This window comes from Anabrus simplex, chromosome 6 (genome assembly GCF_040414725.1).
Source record: "Anabrus simplex isolate iqAnaSimp1 chromosome 6, ASM4041472v1, whole genome shotgun sequence".
Classification (NCBI taxonomy): Eukaryota; Metazoa; Arthropoda; class Insecta; order Orthoptera; family Tettigoniidae; genus Anabrus; species Anabrus simplex.
In genome coordinates this window covers 305282484-305307915 of record NC_090270.1, presented here as the reverse complement: position 1 = coordinate 305307915, position 25432 = coordinate 305282484, and the positions used below count along the sequence as shown (strand labels likewise).

General features: G+C 41.5%; 1 protein-coding gene across 1 annotated transcript in view; it reads left to right on the top strand.

Moving 5' to 3' along the window:
- The window catches only part of LOC136876514 (cytochrome P450 6j1), a 96225-nt gene that overhangs the window by 50547 nt on the left and 20246 nt on the right, over positions 1-25432 (top strand). Inside the window, exon 3 of the mRNA XM_067150528.2 lies at positions 21756-22151. Coding sequence (XP_067006629.2) covers positions 21756-22151 — 396 coding nt within the window. The remainder of the gene's footprint in view (positions 1-21755; positions 22152-25432) is intronic.

Here is a 25432-nt window from a genome sequence, read left to right as displayed (position 1 = left end):
ATATACTCGCAGGACGAACTTTTGTGAGAGACTTTTTTTTTTTTTATTGCTGGCATATGAGGAGTCGCCCTGCGACGCCGAGTGCGCGAATTTCAGTTCACCCTCTATATACGTACACGTTTCACTGGGTCTCATGTCAGGTTACTTTACCCCGTATTACACGAGATTTCCTATTTCGTTCGTCTCCGACTACTAATAATAGGAAGAAGGACTTGTCCTCTCCGAAAGTTTCTCAAATATCTATTTCCCGCATTCGGGCTTCTTTTACGATTACTATTTCAATAATATCTGTCATTAGATACGGTTTTATATTAGTTAACAGTTCACAGAAATTCACTTTAACAAAGGAAGCGTACCCGGAACACTCACGAACGTCTTTCACGCCCGCGATACACAAGTAGAATGATACTTGGTAAGGGTCTCTGGTTCCTTTTATCATCTCAGTTTTAAAATGGCGCATCTTAGGGTACTTTCCCCAACTCAAAATTGAGCCCCCCTTCCTTTCTATAGAGTACTACGGATGAAGTAATGCGGCAAAGTTGTTACGATCTTTGTACTTGGTAGTGTCTTTGCTTACTATCAACTTGCTAGAAATAGCGTTGTAATTGAGATTTGCTTTTAAGAGAGTGCCCTTGATCGGGATACTAGACAACAAGATACCAAAGTACTCAGAACTGACAGTACACAACCGCGCAGAGTGCCGAGAAGCGTGCAACATGAGAATATAACAGTTCAATACATCGTGTCAACATTACCGTAAACAGTGCAATTTAGAGCTCCATACATGTGCATAAACAAGTTAAAGGGCCGCTACCCAAGAGAATTGCCGTGGTAGGTACACGTGAAAACAGAAGTAATAGGGGAAAGGAACTCGTGAAAGAGAATTTTGGAAAACAAGTTTGAAAATAACAAATATATTTTACCAATCTCAAAGGGGTAACAAATTATATTTACATCAGAACAAATAGTATGAACCAGCATATGGCGTAATAAAAGCGTTAAGTTTGATTTTAAGACACGTAGGTGATACAAATTTTAATTACATCGTCATAATCGAATTCCTAAGCACCAATCACTACAATCTTTGGACATATGTTCCGACACTTCAATCAGGGGAAAAAGAAAAAGAATGGGGGGGGGGAAACCCATAGATTCTGAAATCAGTTTCTTTGCATTATATTACACAATACGCTAAAAGGGAGGTACATCAAATAAAGTTTCAGGCTCGTGCCAGTAGAATACAAAGTTGGTAGTGTCATACACTTGCAAGATAAGCTCACAAATTGATACAATGTTTACAATAGGACATTGTAATGTAACCTCATGCCAAACAATTCTAGAGATTCAGAATTGAAATAAACCAATCTCCAGTTTCAGGGAGTGATCCTTTTGGTAGATTAGAAAAAAAAATACAAATTCTAACAAATGATCCCATAAGGGATTAAAACACACACGCATCGCAGAAGCGATAATAAAATAGAAGCTAACCGATGAACATACAAATTAAATTAGCAGACCACATCTTTTGAGCACGCACCAATTTTACGCAAAATTAACAGATAGATGGGATAAGAAAAGAAATAAAGATAGGTAGAAGATAAAGGATAGAATAAGGAAATAAGAAACGGAGGAATGGGATAGGATAAGGATCAAGCCGCCAAGTCCCCAGCACTAACAGACGCGATGCAAAAGTTCATCTCAGAAGGTAGGAATGTTTATGGACTAGAATTTTAGATCAGCTGTCCATTACACCATTTACACCACATTTTAGGAATATAAATGTCCAAAAGGCAATGCCTCTCTGTGGCCGAACGAAGACTCGCTGTCAAGTGATGTCTTGGCTGTTCTTTCCACAGCCTATCGAAGAAGTTAGGCACGCATGCGCAAAAGGCGGAGTTCCTGCTTTGTGGCAAAAGGCTTAGAAATTCTCGCTGAGCCACGCTGAGCTGTGATCTGCACAGCCAGCACCCGTCATGGAGCGCACGACAAACGTGGTTGTGAGGAGAGTTGAATGATTTGTTATTATTTGGCTGGCGTCGTTTTCATTGCATTGTATTTGATTGTAGATAATATTATTAAAGACATTTATTTTTCAAATAGACAATGTGCTGCAGCACTTCAGCACATAAGGTACGGCCGCCCCTGTATGTTAGGTTTATTAAACTAAAACAATTGAAGTAAAGACGATAAATGAAGTGTAAAATTATTGGGACTTGTACAACCCTGCAACAATACCACGCACCGCCCCTGAGTTCATGACGTAGTATCTCCCCTTTCTGCCTGCTCGGGTGGCTTGGATACGCTATCCAACTCTCCACGCTTCGATGTCCCGCGAACTAACTTACAGACAATGGTCATCTCAGCGACAGATATTGATAAACTGCAAGTCGCTAAACACACTATGTGAATGGGCGGAGAGAAACGACATCCAGATAAACGAAGAGAAGATGGAATTGGTAGTATTTAGGAAAGGAGGAAGACTCACTGAAGCAGAGAACGTCAAATGCAATGGCAAACTACTCAAGAGGGCTAACAATTTTAAATATCTAGGTATCACAATTCAAACAACGGGAAAGTGTTTCAGATTACATATAAGATCTAGAGCAGTGGCAGCCACTAGGGCTATGAATGAAATCAGGAACATCACACAACTATCGATCAGCACAGCTATGGACTTGTTTAGGTTAAAGATACTACCTGTTCTGACGTATGGCCTAGAATTAGTGGGAGAATACCTCACGTACAAACAGCTGGAGGAATTGGAGCGAGTAAAGGCTAGATACCTGAAGAGAATTTTAGGAGTCACGCAGAATGCAAGATCGAGGCTAGTGTATGAGCTTACCATTGAGACCTTCTTAATAGAGGATCTGAGATGCGAGCTCATACTTCCAGCCAGTACCAGCTTCAAACAGCTTATACAAGATCTACATGATCAACATGCCGGAGGACCTATGCAACATCTGCTATGCAAGACAGGACCTGGATGGAAGCTAATCATGATACGCGACACGTGACAACGAGATTGGCGATCCATGGTTTCCACCACAAGGTGTGCTGCAACAAATTGTTTCACGAACCAAATGACGAATGTGTGTGTGAGTTGTGCTTGGAATTCTGTGATAGATACCATATTGTAAAATGCAGGAATAGACAGAAATCTATCGTAGCTTATAGCAAAGGAAAGTAATGTAAATGCAATGTAATGGTATTCTGCACGGCATGTGCGCGTTTTCATTATTAATAATAATAATAATAATAATAATAATAATAATAATAATAATAATAATAATAATAATAATAATAATAATAATAATAATAATAATAATGGAATAAATTTCCGTGAACTGGGGTGTGACAGTTTTGATGAATTCTTCAATATAATCGGCATAATATCATTATGTAGGGTAGAGTGGTACAATTTCTATATAAGTACAATTCCGATCAAACTTAGAAAATCTGCTATATTTCATTCTTCAATGCTAGTACCACTTACGTGCGACCGGCTGTGGGAAGAGTGAAGCAGCTCCGATTTGATCATAGTCTAATATACACAGTCGCGAAGCTCCCTAGTAATGAAATGGCATCCTGTTGTCAGGCGGAACGACACTATCAATGAATCAATGAATACTGATCTGTATTTAGGGCAGTCGCCCAGGTGGCAGACTCCTTATCTGTTGGTTTCCTAGCCTTTTCCTAAACGATTTCAAAGAAATTGGAAATTTATTGAACGTCACCCTTGGTAAGTTATTCCAATCCCTAACCCCCCTTCCTATAAATGAATATTTTCCCCAGTGTGTCCTCTTGAATTCCAACTTTATCTTCATATTGTGATCTTTCCTACTTTTATAAACGCCACTCAAACTTATTCGTCTACTAATGTCATTCCACGCCATCTCTCCGCTGACAGCTCGGAACATACCACTTAGTCGAGCAGCTCTTCTTCTTTCTCTCAGTTCTTCCCAACCCAAACTTTGCAACACTTTTGTAACGCTACTCTTTCGTCGGAAATCACCCAGAAAAAATCGAGCTGCTTTTCTTTGGATTTCTTCCAGTTCTTGAATCAGGTAATCCTGGTGAGGGTCCCATACACTGGAACCATACTCTAGTTGGGGTCTTACCAGAGACTTATATGTCCTCTCCTTTACATCCTTACTACAACCCCTAAACACCCTCACAACCATGTGCAGAGATCTGTACCCTTTATTTACAATCCTATTTATGTGATTACCCCAATGAAGATCTTTCCGTATATTAACACCCAGGTACCTACAATGATCCCCAAAAGGAACTTTCACCCCATCAACGCAGTAATTAAAACTCAGAGGACTTTTCCTGTTTGTGAAACTCACAACCTGACTTTTAACCCAGTTTATCAACATACCATTGCCTGCTGTCCATCTCTCGTAGCGGCCAGCAAGCTCTAACTGTCCGGAACAATTCTCTACCCAACAGCTGAATGCACTTTCCCACGTAAATTATAAACTGTAACCACCTCGACAACTTGCCTTTCTTCCTTTCTTAATCCGGTTACCCTCCAGGGTTGGTTTTTCCTTTGGACTGAATGAGGGATCCCACCTGTACCGCCTCAAGGGCAGTGTCCTGGAGCGCGAGACTTTGGTTTGGCGGATACAACCGGGGAGGAGGGCCAGTACCTCGCCCAGGCGGCCTCACCAGCTATGCTGAAAGGGGCCTTGTGGGGATGGAAAGATTGGAAGGGATAGACAAGGGAAATGGAAGGAAGCGACCGTGGCCTTAACTTACGTACCATCCCGGCATTTGCCTGGACAAGTGGGAAACCACGGAAAACGACTTCGAAGATGGCTGAGGTGGGAATCGATCTCCCTTCTACTCAGTTAAACTCCCGAGGATGAGTGGACCGTTCCAGCCCTGGTACCACTTTTTCAAATTTCGTGGTAGAGCCGGGAATCAAACCTGGGCGTCCAGGTGGTGGTAGCTAATCACACTAACCACTACACGGAGGCGACAAGCAATTTTCTACACATTGAAAATTAAAACACCACTACGTGTTAGAGGTTACGGTTGTGTTAAAACGTTATTTAAGTTCATATAATTGGATGGATTTCACTATGAGTTATATTCCTGAATCAGTGATGAACGAAATGCCTACTTATCTGAAGTTAAATTTCTGAATCTTCACAATATTGTTCTCTTATCCGAAAATGTAAACTGTAATTAAGGCTTTCATGTACAGGATCTTTAGAAAGCCTAAAGAATGATAGCTCTGGTGTCTTCTTGTAACTGAGCAACTTATTGAGCCACATACACCTTCTTACGTACATACCATGTCAATTTAATAGAAAACCGATCATCTATAATTTAATTACCTCACGCTTACCTCGCAAAGCGTATACAACTTACACATCCCAAAAGACCGGCAGCTTGCTGGCCACGTGGAGCGCTGCAGTCGCATGGATGAAAAAAATAAGCCGAGCTTCGCGACTGTGTATATTAGACTGTGATTTGATTGTGAATAATAATACATGTGTTTCTATTAGTTTATGTTCCGGGTGGATATTTAAAATGTCAGAAGATTAATTTAAAACTTTAAAATTGGAGTTACCGTATATTTCTTTCTTATATCTTTTGTTTTTCTTTTCAAATTTTATACTTTCCAAATAAAATAATAAAATCGGGTACAAATTTATGTCGTGAGCTCGAAAGACAATCTAAAATAATCAGATAACAATTTTACAGGCTGAGCTTGAAGCTCCCAATTACACATTTTACATGAGCGCTATTGCTCCTTTCAACCAACAGTCACGGAGACAGATCTCCCAATTTTTCATCAGTGGAAGAGCTTCTTTCCTCTACAAATTTATATTTTAGGAGTGTGTTTTCGAAAATTCACACTTTCCAGGCCTATCAAAGGCACAATCTACATTTAACAAAATTAAACAGTATTCACTGTCTGCTCAACAGTCTGATATCCTTAACATGAAATGAATGAAATAGAGTTGAAGAGGGGTAACAAGTACCCATTCTACATGGCCTTTGGTAAACACAAAAGGTTCAATTTACTGGCCGAAAATCAAAATGTTAGAAGGCGAACACTTGCAATTTAAATTTACTTGAAATTTACTTGAAATACTTAAAACCCTATTTGGGTTTATGGCCCGACGTTACAGAGGCTAAGCCTATACTGCGGAGGTGACTAGGGGGAGAAAAATATTTAAGTTACAGAAATTACAAGATAGATTTTAAAGGTTACAAAATCAAATTGAGAGGGAATACAAGAGGGTACCTCACACTCTATTCTCTGATTTCGGTTAAGTTATTTCGACTTGTTTGAAATTTACATTTGAGAAAATAAAAGTTACATTACTAAAGATTTGAAACATTCCCCTCGAGCTAACTTTGAAAGACTACCACATGTTAATCATAATCTGCCATTACCTTGAGCTGGTGGACCTCACGAAGGTTACGAACACACTTTAGACTGGAACGATCACGAAGATAACATGGCTCACCAGCCCTCGGCTTTTACAGCAGAGAGGAAAGTTCCAGAAAACTCTGGGCCAAGGACCTTACAAACCCCAATTCTTATTGGTAAATTTAATAACTATCCGAAAATTTTGATAGGTAGATAAATAAATGTACAACATTTTTCATTGGCCAACGCCTTAAGTTGGCGGGAAGAGATAGCAATGTTGATAACTTTTGAATATCAAAAACAAACACTAAAGATTCCAGATTAGGAAACCTTAACGCACAAAATTTATCTTGAATTTTAATAGTTCAACCTCACCCCAGAGGGCGCAACATAAATTGATAGTAGCGATATCTGTCGAAAAATGTCAAAACTCCTTTTGCTAGTAGTTTCAATGTTTACGTTACAGGTGACCTTACACAAGGCGCTTAATTTAAATGAATGGGGCGGGTGTATCTCCGGAACAGTTTACAAGAAACACAATTTTACATTGCAAAGTGATCGATGCTTCATTGTCTTTCACGTTCTTATAAGTTTGAAGCTGGCTTAGCTAAGCTCTGGGACCTATTCTTAAGTATAAAGTGCTATTTATAACAACGCAATATCTCTACAAACCTCAAGACGAAAATGTGATAATGGAAGCACTATCTCTTATATTTCTCTGTAACTAGTTGATGTATCCATTGTTGAAGTACATGCAGTACATTTTCGATCAGATGGAATGGTACAATTTCGAAACACTGAGTCACTATTTTTCGGATCTTTCCGGGGATGATTTTATTTTGTACTTAGGTACGTTAGCTGATTGGAGAAAATGCTAGGATAGGCATCAATCATTAGGTAACTTCGGAAGTTTGCGTGGCACCCGAAATGGATCAACGCCTTGTACGGATATAACATCTTCCCTGACGATAAATTTTATACAAAATCACGTTGTACGTGTCAAGTCTGACGAGCCCGTACACCGTAATCCAAGTACGACGTCTTTTCGACGCTTAAAAAAGTGTTTTGGACAGGTGGACCGAGTGGTTTAGTGGGGTTTCACCCCTGGACTTGCATATTCCTCTAATAGCACAGTACAGCTCTCCATTCTTCTGATCCGGGCTAAAATCCTCCTCAGCCACTCCTAGATACTCTTCGTTCTACTGAAGTCAAGTCACCAGGAAGTCCAGCGTTCTTTCACACATCACTACGAAAGGGGCTTCGGTGACACGTCCTCTTCGCATCTCCACGCTCTTTTTTCGGCTGGGTGGCGCTCTTCTCTGCTGCAGCTCAGTCGGCCCAAGGACAATCAAACGGGCTGTCACCCATCCCTCACCATGCACACCTGTCTCATCAAAGGCGTGGACACATCCTTCACGGACTGGTTCATTTGTAATGAAGTTGATGGACACGGCCACTCGATCTGGGAAGTTGTACGGCTACAGGACAGATCTTCTGGACAGCCTTCGCCGGACGTCCTCGCCTTCTTCCGGGAACAGGCCCAAGTGGAGAACTTCATCACCGCTGGCGCCATCATCTCCGGTCGCCGGCACGAGGTGGTTCCGACTCCCGAGTATATCATCCGTGACCTGCGCTCCATTATGGACCCCCCTCTCACTGTTCAACCACGTTCCTCTCGCCCGACGACATCCCCACCACCCCCAACCTCCATTACGTTTACCAGCACCACTCCCACCTTCACCTCTTCTGCCTCCACTCCTTTAACTACTTCGCCCGTCCTTACCACGACTAGCCACTCCTCTCCTATCATGTCTACTTCGCCTATCTCCCTACCTGTCTCTCTCCCGAGTCCAGTGCTACCCCCTGTCACCATTTCGGCTGCCACCTCTGCGGCTCCGCATGCTCGCCAAGGATCCACACCCGACGCAGCAACGCTACCTCTCCCACCGTCTCTGAGCTGCGTCATCCGTGGCATCGACCCGGCCATCCCAGAACAGGATATCCAGACCGAACTTCAACTGGCTGGTGTGGAGGCCCGTCGAGCGTTCCGCATCTTCAACGATCACGGCCCGACGTTCATGGTCCGTCTTCAGCTCTCGTCTACCGCCGCCGTTGACCGACTGATCACCACTGGCGTCCGTCTCCGCGGAAGAACTTATCGAGTAGAACCTTCCCGCTCCCCACCCCGCCCTGTCCGTTCTTCTTCTCCAAACCCTTCTTCTCGCCCATCACCAGTCCCGCCGCCCACTCCCCCGCCGCCACTCCTTAACGTCACCGCTCCGCCACCCATTCATTTTCTCCCGCCCCTCCCTATATTGGACCTTCTCCGTTTACTCGCTACTTCCGTCACCAACATGACCACAACCCTGTCCTACCTTTTCTCACAATATTACCCTCCTCCTGTCTCCAACTTCCTACCATACCCACTCATTACTCCAGCTCAATATATATAATGTAAAACTCTCTGTACTATTCTTTATCTTCCTTCATCCATTTGTTACCCTCTTCTGTACCTATCTGTATAACAGTGTATCCTCATTCGTTCTTCTCCTACTTTTCCCGTAAGTATGTATATACATACCAGTAAATATATTGGATTTTCTTTCATATATGTATATTGTACACGGCCTAAGAGCTACTTTGTATAGCTGACGTCCCACCTACCCATAGGGTAGGAATGAAATAACCTTGTGGAAAAAAGCGTTCTTTCAACACTTCGCCCAGTGTCATGTCGGAGATCCCGGAGACGGATCGCGAACATCCTGGACCCCGCGTTATGGACGACGAATCTATTAAATCAGCCCGACCATTGGATAGCGACGATGATCACCACTCTAGCCCTGAACGTGAAATTAAGAAACGCCGTGATGAGGCCAGTCTAGCTTCTAGTTCCACTGGTTCTACATATACTCCAGCCACTTCCCAGTCCGAGCGAGCAGGCACGCCGTCCTCGGTTCTGGGCATCCAACAATTACCACCTTCGCCACCACAGTATCAAGCTCCCTCACCTCTTCTATATATGCCTCCTAATATTCGTAGCTATGCTACGGTTGCGAAAAATCCGGCTCTTCCTTTTAATATCCGACAGCGCAGTATCATTTCTCCCACACCACAGCTTCCACCTACTTTTTACGTCATCAAACTGATTAATATTGAACCACATCTGGCCAATACCCGCTCTCTCTACCAGCTCATCTCCAGGTTTACCCCCAACATCTCTCAATACGATATGGAGATTCAACGTACAAGAGAAAGCTTCAACCTGAAAACATCCAAGCCCTTCTACTCGCATTTCACTTCGGCGATTGGAGCCCACCAACTGGGAAAACACGCCCGGGCGAGTAATCTTACTCAGCAGCAACCAGCCCGTCGACCTGAGGCTCCCTCTCGTCCCGCCCCCGTCTTATCTGTCGTTGCTTATGGGGTCGAACGGGACTACACGGAGGAAGAAGTGGCGGCCCAGCTCCAACAAGACGGCCATCAAATACATCGCGTCCTCCGCATCAGGAACGCCGAGGGACCAACTACTCTGGTACGCATTCTCTCCCGGGATGTTAACACCCTTGACTGCCTGCTCCGCGATGGCGCCATGATCTACGCCCGCCGCCACCGCGTCGAGCCATCCCGGTCATCGCCCCCCAGGAGGATTCGCTGTGACCGCTGTCAGCGGTACGACCACCTGCCGAGTGAACCCTGCAAACAAGATCAGGTATGTGCCACATGTGCGCAGGATCATCCTACATTTTATTGCCCTAATCGTCAGAATCCGAAGTGCATTAATTGTAACGAACCTCACCCTGCCTATAGTTATAAATGTAAAGTTAAACCCGCTCCTGAACCTTCTCACCCCGAGTCTGTTGTACCCGTCATTTCCCAGGATCTACCAACCCCCGCCTCTTCCTCTTTCCTCCTCTCCCCTAGTGTGGAGAACATCGTCCGCTTTATGACGATGGAACTCCAAAACACCCTTCCTTTCCTGCGTCCCCACATCCTTGCCCAGATCCAATTAGCGGCACGGTTAGTTCTGAATACGCATGTCGATGTTGGTTATACGGGGAATAAAATGCATTTTGCATTTTTCCCCTAAATACCATCCCCATTCGATAGTTCTTTGAAGGTTTATTATGATAACATAAGATCACTTCAGTCTAACCGTGCCCTGTTCACCACTTCCCTTTCGATTTATACCCCGGATATTTTTGTGCTAAACGAGACCTTCCTGACACAGCGCCAATGACCTAACTTTTCTACTTACACTTTGTATCGCGCTGACCGGCCACGTAAGGCTCGTGGTGTCAGGCGGGATCTCACTACTAAACGCCACTTTCTTCCTCCCTCTATTACTCTCCATGAATATCTGATTATTGAAATTTTTCGTCTACTCGCAATTTTGTTGTCGCTACTACTTATTTAACTGCCGGTAACCCTCCTCCTTCTGATTTTATTCGGTATATTGATAATCATTTCAGCGATTATATTATAGTCTGTGATATTAATATCACCGCATATACCCTTACGGCTCTTACTAACTTTAATACTCTTTGCGCGAATATCCGGGGTAATCGCATTCCTTTCCCCTTCCCTACCCTACCACGATCCAACACCACACCAGACGTTCTTATCCTATCTCCTTCTTTTTCTCTATCTCCGATTATTGCTAAATGTTTAGAAATCGGTAGTGATCATACACCTGCCCTCATTACCATTCCCGGTGTCCTCCCCCACCCCCATTCTCCCCCACCCCGCCCCCCTCCTACTAGACGCTGCAATCAGACTAACTGGACAGCATATCGACAGACTATTACAGACCTGCTTCAGAACTCCCCCTCTCCTACTTCCTCCCAGAATCTTCTCTCTCTCATAACGCTCCTAGAACATGCACTAACTACAGCTGATCACTTGCACATTCCTCGCCATTCCTATCATCCTAACAAGCCCCCTATTCCTCAAAAAGGACTACAGTTACTGCATTTAGCACATGACCTGTATTATCACTATCTTCGAACTCGTGACCCTACCACTTTGACTCAACATCGCCGAACCTTACGACATGCCCGTTCCTATATCAAAGCTATTAAGCGAAAGCAATGGACTACAGCTTGTACTGAACTCTCCGACGAACAGAACTCTCGACGTTTTTGGCAGACATTCAAACGTATGACACAGCACACAAAATCCCCCCCCCCCCCACCTACCCCATTCATCATCTTCCGCACCCCGTACTACTGATAAGGAAAAAGCTGATTTGTTTGCTGACCATTTTTCCAAAGTCTTCTCTCCCTCCTTCTCCCCTACACTCTACCATCCTGATGAGCCCATAATCAACCATTATAGTCATCCAGATCGTCCTGAACTTCAACCCTCCCTTCATCATTATCCTAATATTGATTATACTCACCCACTCAATTCCCCTATTACGCCTCATGAAATCCGCACTTTCCTTAAACATCGGAAAAATACTGCACCCGGATCTGATTCCATAACCTACCGTCACATCCGTGAAGCTCCACCCATTCTCTTCGATCTCCTTAGTTCCGTCTATACTACTATGCTCTATACTGGTATTTATCCTTCTCATTGGGGTCGAGCTAACGTACTTCTCTTCCTTAAGCCTGGCAAACCTCCTTCCGATATTTCTTCCTATAGGCCTAGTAGTCTTTTACCCGTCTTATCTAAGATTTTAGAAGCTCTCTTATCACGTCGCATATCTCGTTATCTTACTTCCCTCAACCTCCTCCCTATCTCCCAAGCCGGATTCCGATCAAATTTCTCAACCCAGGATCATTTATTTCATATTACGTCATCCCTAAATTTATTTCTACGCCCCCGGAAAACTGCTGCACTGGTGTGTCTTGATGTTCATAGAGCTTTTGATACTGTGTGGCACTCCGGCTTACTGTTTAAATTGCGCCATTTACCGCTTCCTCTTACTCTTATTCGTTTTATTTATCACTATCTTCGCTCCCGTACAGCTCGTATCTTAATTCATGGCACCTGCTCTTATATTTTCCCTATGACTTCCGGAGTTCAACAAGGTTCTCCACTTTCACCTTTGTTGTATATCATTTTCACTCATGATATTCCCCATCCTGATCCTCCCCTCCGCCTGTACCAATATGCAGATGATCTAGCTATTCTTGCCCTTTCCACCACGACTAACACATTAACTACTCAACTCCAAGCCTACCTCACTACCCTCGAAACCTGGCTTCAATCCTGGCATTTGTCCGTTAATCCTGTTAAAACTCAATTTATAGTTTTCCGTAAAAAATCCCGTCTTTGCCGCCCCCGTGATCGAGTTCTACTAATTATGTACAATACACCCCTTGCGGAGACTAATCGATTAAAATATTTAGGCATTACTTTTCAAAATAACCTCCAATGGAACCATCATCTTGATAATATCTATAAAAAAGGCTTTTTCTCGCTTCCGTGCCCTTCGTTCGCTCACTGGGCATACATGGGGTCTTCGACCTCCCATATTATCCATATATACACATCCTTTATCCGTCCCGTCGTCACCTATGCCTCACTGACTTGGTTGACTGCTCATGTTCGACAGTATATTCAGCTCTTGAAACTTGACAGACATGCTCTACGAATCGCACATCGCCTCCCCCTTGACACTCCCTCTGCTAACTTTCAAACACTATATTCCTTCCCCACTATCCTTGGTCACCTTCACTCTCTACGCCTCAACTATCTTACCAAAGGTACCTGTAATCACAATCCTATCATCACCGAAGCCCTGTCCTTATCCCCTCTAGCTGATGCCATTCTTAACGACCGTCGCACACTCCAGATTTCTCATCTCTTTCCTTCCCCCATCACATAGTTCCCCCCGCCGCCCCCCCCCACTCTCTCTCCACCACTGTCCTGTTACGAGCCAAACTGTATTTTTCAATTCTATGATGCTCCTGCGCACAGTGTTGCAGCCTATATTTCTGCAGCACGACCAGTGTCCGTCTATTGTTTTATTATTTATTATTTTATTTGTTATTATTATTATCATCATTATTTTTATCATCACAATATTTTCTCTGTTTCTACTCTGGCACAAGCAAACGGACTTTCCGTCCCATTAGTTCTTATCTTGTGTTTTATTATTATTATTATTATTATTATTATTATTATTATTATTATTATTTATGTTTTTCGTCCGAAGTGAGGACATATTGTATTATGTGACAGTGTTTCCGTTTCGTTTTTCTGCAGTGCCACAAGGTAATGCGTGTGCTTGTAATTTTTGTTTGTTTTTCTCAGTGCATTTATTCGTGCCGATTGACATTCTACCTGCGGCACGTTCTTTATTTACGTTATGTGGACTTGCTTAAGCTAGCACTTGGTGTTCTTGAACGTTATTCAACCAACTTTTCTTCCATATTCTTTATATTCAGTGTTGTCTTTCCTTTCTTTCTGAATTTCGTCTGTTATTTGTAACAATTTGTCAGTGCACGTTATATTCATTTCCTACTCGGTATGTTGTGAACTTGACTAGTGCAGTGCTTATGTTGTCAGTGCATTGACGCCCAATGGACTATATGAACTCTTGCTCCAATACGCTACGATGCAAACATGTTTCTCTTCGTTGTATATTCATCATTTTGTTATCCTATTCTGTACCTATCTGTATAACTGTGTATCCTAATTCGTTATCCTCCTACTTTTCCCTTACGTATGTCTATACTGAGCCCAATTGGCTCATAGCATTGTCTTTAAAATATTATAAATTAAAGATGGCATATAAGGGAATGAACCACAGTTTCATTATAGGCCGGATGTGTGGCGCCATTTCGCTTGCCCAGGTTTAAAGATAAGTTCCACGTGTCAGGGTCATTTGATGATGAAATGGGAAGTACTGGAATATTCCGTGAGGTGTGTGATCAAGGTCACCAGTTTTAAGTTGGCAGCACTTTCAGGCAGCGAATAGTAGCGTAGCAAGTTTTGGAATGATGGGGGTAAATTAAATATGGGTGCCGTACAAATGACCTCCAAAAATAATTAAATCCACCAAGGGATAATGTGAAAACAATATTAAACTATTTTGAGAACAATAATTAAAGACGGCATATTTGCAATAATTTATTGGAATAAATAATTGCAGGCATACGTGACGGGATGTTACATCATTGTTGATGGGGTTCCCCGAGTTCCATATCCAGGAGCTGGCGTGCATGAAGAGGACGCGTGCCGCTCAGAAGACTCACTCTGCTACGGAAATTTGAACGTGTCGGACGTAACGCGTATGTGGTTCACGAGGAACCCTAATCTTGAGCATTTCCTAGTCCACTAACTAGTTGTCGATAGGATACTACGGGTCCGATAGACTATGTATTCAACTCAATAACGACCGAAAATCTGGTTAAACTCAAGAAGGCGATTTTTACAATATTAATTGAAAAATAGGACCGGAGCGAGATCGATGCAAGGACGCTTTGCAGTGCCACGTGGTAAACTCGCGGAAAAGAGCAGAGACAAAGTATTTACTACCAGTGTGAATAAGTGTTTATGTGCTAGAATAATTGAATTATATCTGTGTTTTATATGTGTTTAGTGTATTAAGAAGTGAAGTCGTGTGAATTCATTAAAGCCACAGGAATGAAGACCATGGTTATGAAGAATGGTATCGGTTCAGGTGTTGAGGTCGCCTCTATGATGGCTTAAGTACATCATGGGGCCGACCTGAAACCATGAGGCCGTGGAGCTGAGTATGGAGCGTCGCCGAATCGATAAGTACCCTGATTCATTATATCTGGCATGTGCATGATTAGCTGTTAGCTTGTAAATAAATTAATGCATGATTATTCGTTTATTTTCTCTTTAAGTACTGTAGCAAGGATAGTTAGGTTTTTTGGGTAATTTTATACTGATGCCTAGGGGGGAGTAAAAATTGTGATATTATAGCGTGTGTTTAAAATGGTCTTCGCGAATGAGGAAATAATGTGTGTGTAAATAATGATCTTCTATTACGTGTGTGAAATATGGTTTTCCTTAGTGCGCGATCTTCTGATAAACACTAGCGTGTATGTGTGTGAATATTTAATGTGATTTAGGAGGCATCAGTAAGGTATTAGTCAGAGGGAGTAGATAGATTAACCTGGCATGTCGCATGAAAAGTTCGTCAAGAAAATTTTTATTGACCAAAGATTCGAACCTTGGTTATTCCGGCACATTACAGTGGGATTTGAAAATATATGTCATTAGTAAGTAACGTGTATTGTTAACCAGTGAATGAAAATTGTGCTGTAGGGAATAAGTTTCATCCTATAATTTATCCGAGATGTAGTTAGCTAGTGTTGAAGTAGGGCCTCTAAGACAAAATGCCAACCGCAGGGGTCGAATCAATGAGATTGTGTAGCGCCATATATGCATAAATACCGGCATAGTGATATACGTGTTCCTGATAATGTTGAGTGAGAAAATGTAGAATTATACACGTGAAAATTGGAACAAATAAGATGCAGTGAGAGTGTTATATATAATTAGTTACTGTTCGCACAGAAAGCAAGAATACGCAGGATATTGTGGAGGAACATATGGCTTCATTTAGAGTGGAGAGAGAAAGAATATTAATTGGGTGCGGACAAGTTAAAATGCCGTGTTAATGAAATGAGTCGGGGCGTGAGATAAGGTAGCAGACCGGGTCGGCGTGTTGTGTATTAGAGGGAGCCTGGCAGCTGTGGTAGGGTCTTACAAATTATAATCATTATAAAATATCAAAGCCATTTTGACAGTGCTGATATAATTATTTTATTTTATGCTGATACGACTGTATATATCAATAATAATAATAAAATAGGGTCTTACAAGTAAAAAATATTACAGTCATTCGTAAGATAATTCTGTTTTGTGGAACATAGGACAGCACATTTAAATTAAAGAATAATAGATATACTTCGTGACAGTTCATTGTGGCGAGTATGATGATAGGTCACTGTAATGATGCCATACTGAGGGGCGGAGTTCGATGCCCGGCCGAGTCAGTGAATAATGATTTTCCCTGTGACTATATGATTGGAATTATGTTGTGTTTGTTCATGTTATATGTTCTTCAGTGTGTGAGCAATGCAAATTCTGATTTGCAGTTGTAATATTTCTTGCGATGTTGAATTCAGTTCACGTGGTTGTTTGTACTTGTGACAATGAGGTTCTATCCCATTGTTTGTAGAATCAGTGTAGGTTAAGGTGCATTCATCATTGCAGTGTAGGTTTCTTGCTACAGGGTAGGCATATGTTTTGTGTATGATAAACAGCTGATTATGCATATGCGGGATATTTATAATTTTAAATGAATCGGTGAATTAATTTAATTTATTTATGTCAGGGTTACTTTCGATTTCGCGCGTGCGTTCCATATTATCAGCATTTATATGAGTGGAGGATGGTATTGAGAAAGAATAAGTAAAATAGTTTCGGACTCAAATAATAATAGGGATTATTTTATATAAAATTTTGAGATGAATAATTTAATGATATATCAAAAATTGGATTAAATTACCAAATCTTACAAACGTAATTGGATAAATTTATGATTTTAGAGGTAACAACTATAATGACATGATAACCACGAAATTAGTGAATCATAATGAATTTAATGAATTTAATTAATTAAAATGATGAGTTCATGAATTACACGGCGGATGTTGTGCTTAATGAATTTACATAGCCTCATACATTTCAGAATGGAGGGTTGTAATCAAGTAAATAATTTGATAATTAGTAATTGTAATTACAAGGTTTATAATATGGTGATGAAGTAAATTTGAAGGTATGGAGAGTAAATACGAATTTGTTTATTCAAAGAATGAATGGAAGAAGTTTGGTTGTATATTAACATTTCAAAGGTCACTCTGACGAATTAACGAAGGTTATGATGGTAAATTATTATAATATTTTTTTATTATTGGAAAATTTGAAATATGGTGATAACCAACTATGAGTGGAATGGAATTGAATTAAAATTGGAGGTACTGGAGTAGAGTTGGCAAATAAGATGAGGAAATAGTAATCAAAATTGAATAATGTGTTTGGAAGAAGATTTGAATTTTATGAGTCATGATGTTGATACTTTTTAGTCGGAGTTGACAAAGGTTATAAACAATATTTGGTCCGAAGAGTTTATTGATGTGTATAGGGGTATTTGCTTTGCCAAAGTTTAGTTTTTCAATAAATTTGTATTCGTAAAGGTTCTCATTCAGATTTTTATTTAATTATTTTATTTTTCTTCTCTTTTATCCTTCCTGCATAATTAATTTAAGGTTAGTTTATAATATTCGAAGATGTCTCTGTGGGTAGTACCCAGTCAGCGACCCTGTGATGTCTCAAGCCGGTGCCACATTTCAAAGGCTGGAAGGGTAAAGGGTTGAATACATACCACTAAACTTTCGATTTTCTTTTCCATATATATATATATATTGTACACGGCCTAAGAGCTATTTTGTATATTCTACACCTTCAATTGTGTCTTAATTAGTGTTACCATACGTCCGCATTTATGTTTCCATCTCGTATCGACAAGAAGTTATATATTTTATACCGATTACGGAATAACACCTGTTATACTAGTAAAACCGAAAATATCGATTTATATTGCTTACAACCGATGTATCGACTTTTTAGCTGGCTTAGAGAAATATGAGATGATGATTATTGTTTTAAGAGGAAGTACAACTAGGCAACCATCCTCTATATAACACTAATCAGAGAGAAAATATTGAAGGGACTCGACATTTCGAAAAATGAAGATATCGGTCAAAGAAAGACAAGAACCAAGAATGGCGTAAAAATGAAAGACTTCCCAGGCCTCGAGTGTTCTAATACCGTCGGGGTCGGAAAAGAACAAGAGTTGACCAAGGGAGGTCGGCTAGGATAAATGAAAGTGAGAAGCTTGGTACAAGTGAGTGGAAGCAATGCCAGGACTCAGCTAAGGGCCCCATGGTCGTCAAACCACGCTCCCAAGTTGAGATCCCCTGGCGCCCTTTTAGTCACCTCTTACGACAGGCAGGGGATACTGTGGGTGTTATTCTACCGCCCCCAACCATAGGAGGATTAGAGAAATATGAACCAAGCCAGAAGAAATGGTACTGGGCGAGTTGGCTGTGCGCGTAGAGGCTGTGAGCTTGCATCCGGCAGATAGTGGGTTCGAATCCCACTGTCGGCAGCCCTGAAGATCGTTTTCCGTGGTTTCCCCATTTTCACACCAGGCAAATGCTGGGGCTGTACCTTAATTAAGGCCACGGCCGCTTCCTTCCAACTCCTAGGCCTATCCTATCCCCTTGTCGCCATAAGACCTATCTGTGTCGGTGCGACGTAAAGCCCGTAGCAAAAAAAGAAAAAAAGAAGAAATGGTGCAAGTACGTTGTAATACTGAAGAAGAATTTAGTGAATAACTTAAATATTGCAGTTCTTTGCAGCGGCCTCTCATAACGCTTGTGTCGAAAGTTTTTTTTTCTATGACCTCAATGAATGAATGAATGAATGAATAAATCAATCAATCAATCAATCAATCAATCAATCAATCAATCACTACTGATCTCTCCTAGCCTTTTCTTAATTGGTTGCAAAGAAATTGGAAATTTATTGAACATCTCCCTTCGTAATTTATTCCAATCCCTAACTTCCCTTCCTATAAACGAATATTTGTCCCAATTTGTCCTCTTGAATTCCAGCTTTATCTTCATATTATGATCTTTCCTACTTTTAAAGACACCACTCAAACTTATTCGTCTACTGATGTGATTCCACACCATCTCTCCGCTGACAGCTCTGAACATACCACTTACCGGGCGAGTTAGCCGTGCGCGTAGAGGCTTGAGCTTGCATCCGGGAGATAGTAGGTTCGAATCCCACTATCGGCAGCCCTGAAGATGGTTTTCCGTGGTTTCCCATTTTCACACCAGGCAAATGCTGGGGCTGTACCTTAATTAAGGCCACGGCCGCTTCCTTCCAACTCCTAGGCTTTTCCTATCCCATCGTCGCCGTAAGACCTATCTGTGTCGGTGCGACGTAAAGCCCATAGCAAAAAAAAACATACCACTTAGTCGAGCAGCTCGTCTCCGCTCCCCCAAGTTTTCCCGGCCCAAACTTTGCAACATTTTTGTAACGCTACTCTTTTGTCGGAAATCACCCAGAACAAATCGAGCTGCTTTTCTTTGGATTTTTCCAATTCTTGAATCAAGTAATTCTGGTGATGGTCCCAAACACTGGAACCATACTCTAGTTGACGTCTTATCAGAGACTTATATCCCCTCTCCTTTACATCCTTACTACAACCCCTAAATATCCTCATAACAATTGCAGAGATCTGTACCCTTTATTTATAATGACGATATTTATGTGATTACCCCAATGAAGATCTGTCTTTATGTTGTTCTCTTTAATAAAGGCACAGTGGGCAAATGAAAGAAATAGACTGGCAGTTGATCCTGTAAAAGGAATTGCAAAGATTGAATTTAGTTTTAGACGTGTGAACTGCAAAAGCTATATTTAAATATTTGTGTCAGCAAAAGGAACTGTTAAAAAAAGATTCAGTCCAGCGGAAAATACCCTTGGGACACGGGCTCTAAAGTGTAGGTGTGTGCGATGTGTGTAATATCTTTTATTTTGTTTGTTAGTTATGTAAATATAGATATTTGGCAACATCAAATTGAACTAATAATGTTTTATTCGCAATTTGGCAGTCCTAAGTGTTACGGGGATACGCGTGGAGCAGAAAGAGGTTAAAGAAGGTACCGGGGTGAATGGGTCCAACTAAAATATCAAAATTAATTTAAAACTTAAACTGAAGTTTATATTTTTAGAACTTCAAACTTAACAATTTTTTCATGACAATATTACAGGTACAAGTAGCAATCATTAAACAAGATTGGGAAAATTTCAAGATTCAGAACCTTTATACTTTGGGCCTTCAGCCACCAGTTTTACAGTTCCGGAGTTACCGGATTCAGTTTACACAAAAAATGGGAACCATTAAGTCAAGGGCAGAAATCCCCCAAATCAAGAGCACTTGCTCCCAAAATTACAATATCTAGCCTTCCAAGGGCACTCTTTAATCTTACCAAAACTTTGAAAAAGAGCAAACAGGCTCTCAGTATCTTCTAGCCTATTCAAGGCCATATCAGAAAATTACAATCACTCGCCCATCAAGGCACAACTTACAAATTGAAAGATAATTGTCTACAGGGGTATCTAGTACCCAGCCTACAGGGCCTTTGCGGAAAGGAACAGGTTAAGTAAATGGCCCGAAACACAAACAGAAGGGAGGCGTATACTTGCACTCCTAGATATGAACACTAAAACAACCTAAGGGGCTCTAGGCCGATGTAACAGGGGCTATTCTCAAACTACTGAGGTGACTCAAATAAGATTACTTTACCACATTACAAAATGATAAACAGTTATAAAAACGTAGTCACCTCAAACCAAGATGAGGGAGAGCTCGAGAGGGTAATTCACTCTCTATCCCCGATTTACAGTTAAAGATTTTATGAAGTTTTTACATTAGCCGGAGGAAGTTACATTTTAGAAAAGCTGGTTAAATAACTAAAGAGTCGGACCTTTCCCTCAGATTAAACTGTGGAGGAAGCAAGAAATAAAGAAGTTATGTGGCCATTACCTGGTAGATGTTCTGTTGACCGATGAAAGAGGCCGCCCGCCTCCTGCTTTGACACACACACTCAGTAATATGACGATCAATTGGCCAAGAAACGAGAAAAGCCGCAGTTTATAAACCCTCAGGGAAGGTTCGAGATCATTCAAGATTAAACTAGTCACACCCTCTCAATTTTATTGGATAAATTCAAACGTTACACCTAGAATCGAACAAGAAGCCTGCGATAGGTTGAAAATTAAATACAGAAATTATTGATTGGCTAGATTCAAAACTGGCGGAAAGAAACAGGAAATATTGCCAACCCAAAAATAAATGAACATCATTCAGTTACAAAAACCTAGAAATACAAAATTTCTTTAAATCATAACTTCTTACACTTCGCACCAGGGTGCATTATCATAGTTTTTAGTAGTGTCATCTGTGGAAGACTGTCCAAAACTCCTTGATGAATGTCAAACAAAACAAGTAGAAATTCACCAGGTTAGGAAACTGCACAATAACAAAATTACTCAATATTTTAGTGTGACATCTTCTGATTAAGGATCCGAGTTGGTGCAATTTCAGTTTCACTGTTTTACCAATAGAGGAGTTCATTTAGGCGCTAGTTTTGAATGCGCGGCGTTGAGGTGTACCTCCCGGTACACGAAGAACGTGTTGAACAATCCTGTTGAGGGTGTCCTTATTTTGAGCTTGTACGGTAACCCTAGTTTTTATTTTGTATATTTTTTACTTTATTTTACCTTTATGTTTCAGATGATGGAAGAATCGAGGTTAAGGAGACAATGGCTAGGTATACAACTGACGTCATTGCCTCATGTATCTTCGGTATCCAAGGTAACGCACTCCGAGATCAAAACAGCGAGTTTCGACAGATGCTCCGGAAAATCTTCGATTTCGACATTTTGAAAGGTATCAAGACGGCAGTCTCGTTCTTCGCCCCTGTCTTGATAATAGCTCTAAAGCTAAAAATAATTGATGAAGATCTTTCGGACTATATCAGGAATACCATATGGACGACAGTTGAGCATCGCAAGAAAAACAACATTGTTCGCAAAGACTTCCTCGATCTTCTGATGCAGCTCAAGGACAAAGGATTCATGGAGGAGGGTGAAAGCAACGGTCCTGAAACAGAACCTGGCAAGAAGTTTGGTGAGTTTTACACATTGTACATATTATTATCTTAAGAGTGAAGCATAGCAGATACGGTGAGGGGGCATAGGGTGCTACCTTACCCCAAGTGAAGGGGACGAACAGTTAAACTGTTTCTCCCTAGCATTACGCAAAATGAACCCAGCCACGGAGGAGGCAATCCAGCTCTGTTCTGTGTCGATCCCAAGCCCGGTAAACGGCGAAGGTGAATTGCTGGTTAATGAGTCTTATTTAAGACACAAATGTCCAGTAGGTGTCTCTGGTAAATACTGGCCTACCGACGCAAACAGCAAATCTTAACCCTTGGGGCAGAGTGAGGCCAAGTACCGTGAGCTTTAAAACGGGACAACCTCAGCTAAAGAATGGTAACCCTGACAGAAGAGACCTTGGTTTACCAGGTAGAGGGGTTGGCGTGTGTTAACTTCGCTACCTGTAAGAAAAGCTGTTGTGGATACCGGCATGTCAATATTATCTTGAATGAATGTGGATACTCTGGAGATAACCCGGCGAAGAAACAGTCTAATGATGTTTCTCTCAATAAAATAATTTCTGGGTCTAAAGATTCCAAAAATTTTATGAGTTCAAATTTCTTGCCTCGTATACTTCGAAAATTACATTGTAAAATCTTCATATTATTGATTTACAGTGTTAAGATTTCCTATTAATTCAATGATTTGATCTCACAGGTTTTATAACGTGACGCCACTGCACATTTGCCCCATCCGTTCCGTTAAGGATTAATTTTTTCGTTACATCTACATTAGTAGGCGAATAAGTTTGAGTGGTGTTTTCAAAAGTAGGAAGAGAGGATGAAAATGTATTTCAACTTCCTCTCGTCAGAGGTTGCCAGTTGAGAAAGTATAATGAATTATATAAATTAAATTATACATTTCAGTGTTAACTGACGTGGTAATTCCTCGCTAATTCCGGTATAAGCGGGTTCCCATTAATGTAGTAATAACTACATCTCATATTAAATGTAGATTCATTTTGTCCATTTTAAAGGTGTATACTAAAATTTCGGAATCACTCAGATTTTCATTAACACTGTACTTTTCCTTCAGGTAGGGAACTGTGGACTCGTATACTTTTCATCTCTACCAGGTGTATGCATAAGTTTTTGCCGGTTTTTGTGGTAAATAAAACTCGTAATTATCAAGGGAAATTCATTTTTTTGTTTATTCAGTATATTGGTCATCGGCTTCTACACACGTCGCCCATCTTTCAGATAAGCTATGAATACCATGCTAGAAAAACTGCTTGTCTTTTGCGACAAAGCATACGTCAAGCTCTTTTCCAACTTCCTCGAAATTGCTGAGGTGCTGCTCTTTGAGCGCGTGCCCCATTGATGAGAAGAGGTGATAGATGGCGCCAGGTCGGGAGAGTACGGCGGGTGCGGAAGGATATCCCATCCAAAGATTTCAAGGTGTCTTTCACTGGTTATTCTGTGTAAGACCAGCGCATTTTCGTGTAACAAATCACTTTCCATGTCTTCTGGCACATTCCGGTCGTCTTTCGATCAATGCGTTATTTGTTTGCGATAACATTGTGCAGTAACGGTTTCGCCGGGCTACAAGCATGGTCTTCTTGCTGAGGCGAGTTCGCCTTGGTGTTGAAGGACCGGCTTCGCCAGGTGTTAACCACGATTTTCTCCGCTTCGGGTTTTCAAAATAGATCTATTTTTCGTCACCCGTCACAATTCGGTACAGAAATTATTTTCTTTCGTGGCGTTGGAGCAACATTTCACAAGTGACTTTGCGATTTTCCATTTGCCTTCATTCAAATCGTGTGTTAACCATTTACCGAGTTTACTGATCTTCCCCATTGGTAGTAAACGCCTGCTGATTGTTTCTTGTGACACATTTAATGCTTGTGCCAATTGCAGTTGAGTTTGAGTTGGGTCATCATCCAGTAACGCCTGCAATTGCTCGCCTTCTCTCTTTTGTGATGTACGAGAGCGCGCACTGCTTTTCACATTGAAATCACGACGCTTAAATTATCTAAAACATAATCGCACATGTTCAAATCTATGGAGCGTGTTCATCATATGTTTCTACCAGCAAACAATGATTATCCACAGCCTTTTTTTATTAAATACGAAAAGCAATGCGTGCCGCAAATGTTCTTTTCAGGCACAAACGTCGACATGATCACTGAACGATACAACAGAGACGTTAATGTTTGGCGGACTCGACTTCTGTATGTTGGTAGTGTACCGGGAACGGCGGTACAGAACTAAGTCCCCGCAATTAAAACTTAAACTCACGCTACGCGCCGGCTCAGCAGCAGAAGACAGCCAGGGACAGTGAGCACTCTGTGTGTGTGTGACGTAGAGCGGGTTGACGTCACAGCCTGCCTCCCTGCGACACAGAGAGAGCCTACGTCAGCATGGAATATTCGAAAGGTTCTTCGGCTAATAATCTTCCTCACAGCAATAATTGGGTAAAATCAACAACATCATCATGTAGCCCCATATTTTATCTTCATTCCTACAAGGTTTGGTAAAACTCCGGCAAGAGACAAGGAAGTTGTTGAGCGAAATGTAAAGACAGATTTTGGCTTGGTTCGTGTATACATTGAGAGCTGCTTCCCTAAGCACAACATAACTAACACAAACTCTGGTACATCTCCAGCCCACATCCTTGCATGTGCTATCAAAAGAAGTCAGGTTTTACATGTAGGCTCTTTCTTCTTTCCGCCTATGTGGTTTCTCCCTGACCCTTCAATACCATACTTCAACACCATATACCTAATACAATCTCGCCTGGTAACGTGTCTAACATGGAAACAGGCAGATACTCCTTGTATCACTTCCCACTCTACCCAGCTATCTCCTTTCTACTTAGAAATTAATAGTATGTCGGAGGCCGTGTAGATTGAGTCGATGGTAACGGCGGGGGAGCGGGCTACGGGGGGCCCCCGTAAATAAAATAAAATAAAATAAAAAACTAAGCACAACAGTGTGTGTGGAGTTCGTGCGACGAGCAGCGAGCGAGAACACGGATCCTCTATGCCACAGTCGAACACGCCGTTCGGCTCGTGGGGACCGCGACGCTACGCGAGTGATATTCTCATTTCGCCGAGTTCTAGACTTAGTCTCCACATCCAAACTTATAAATATTTCAGCGAGTTGCAAGTGATAGTCTTATATTGCCGAGTCTCCGACTTAAATTTTATAACACTGTGAGTGGACTTGTAAATTTTCCGTGATTAACGAGTGATAGAATCCAGCCTCAGTTAAGACTGGTTTAAACTTTAATGGTGATCTATTCGGGCAGATG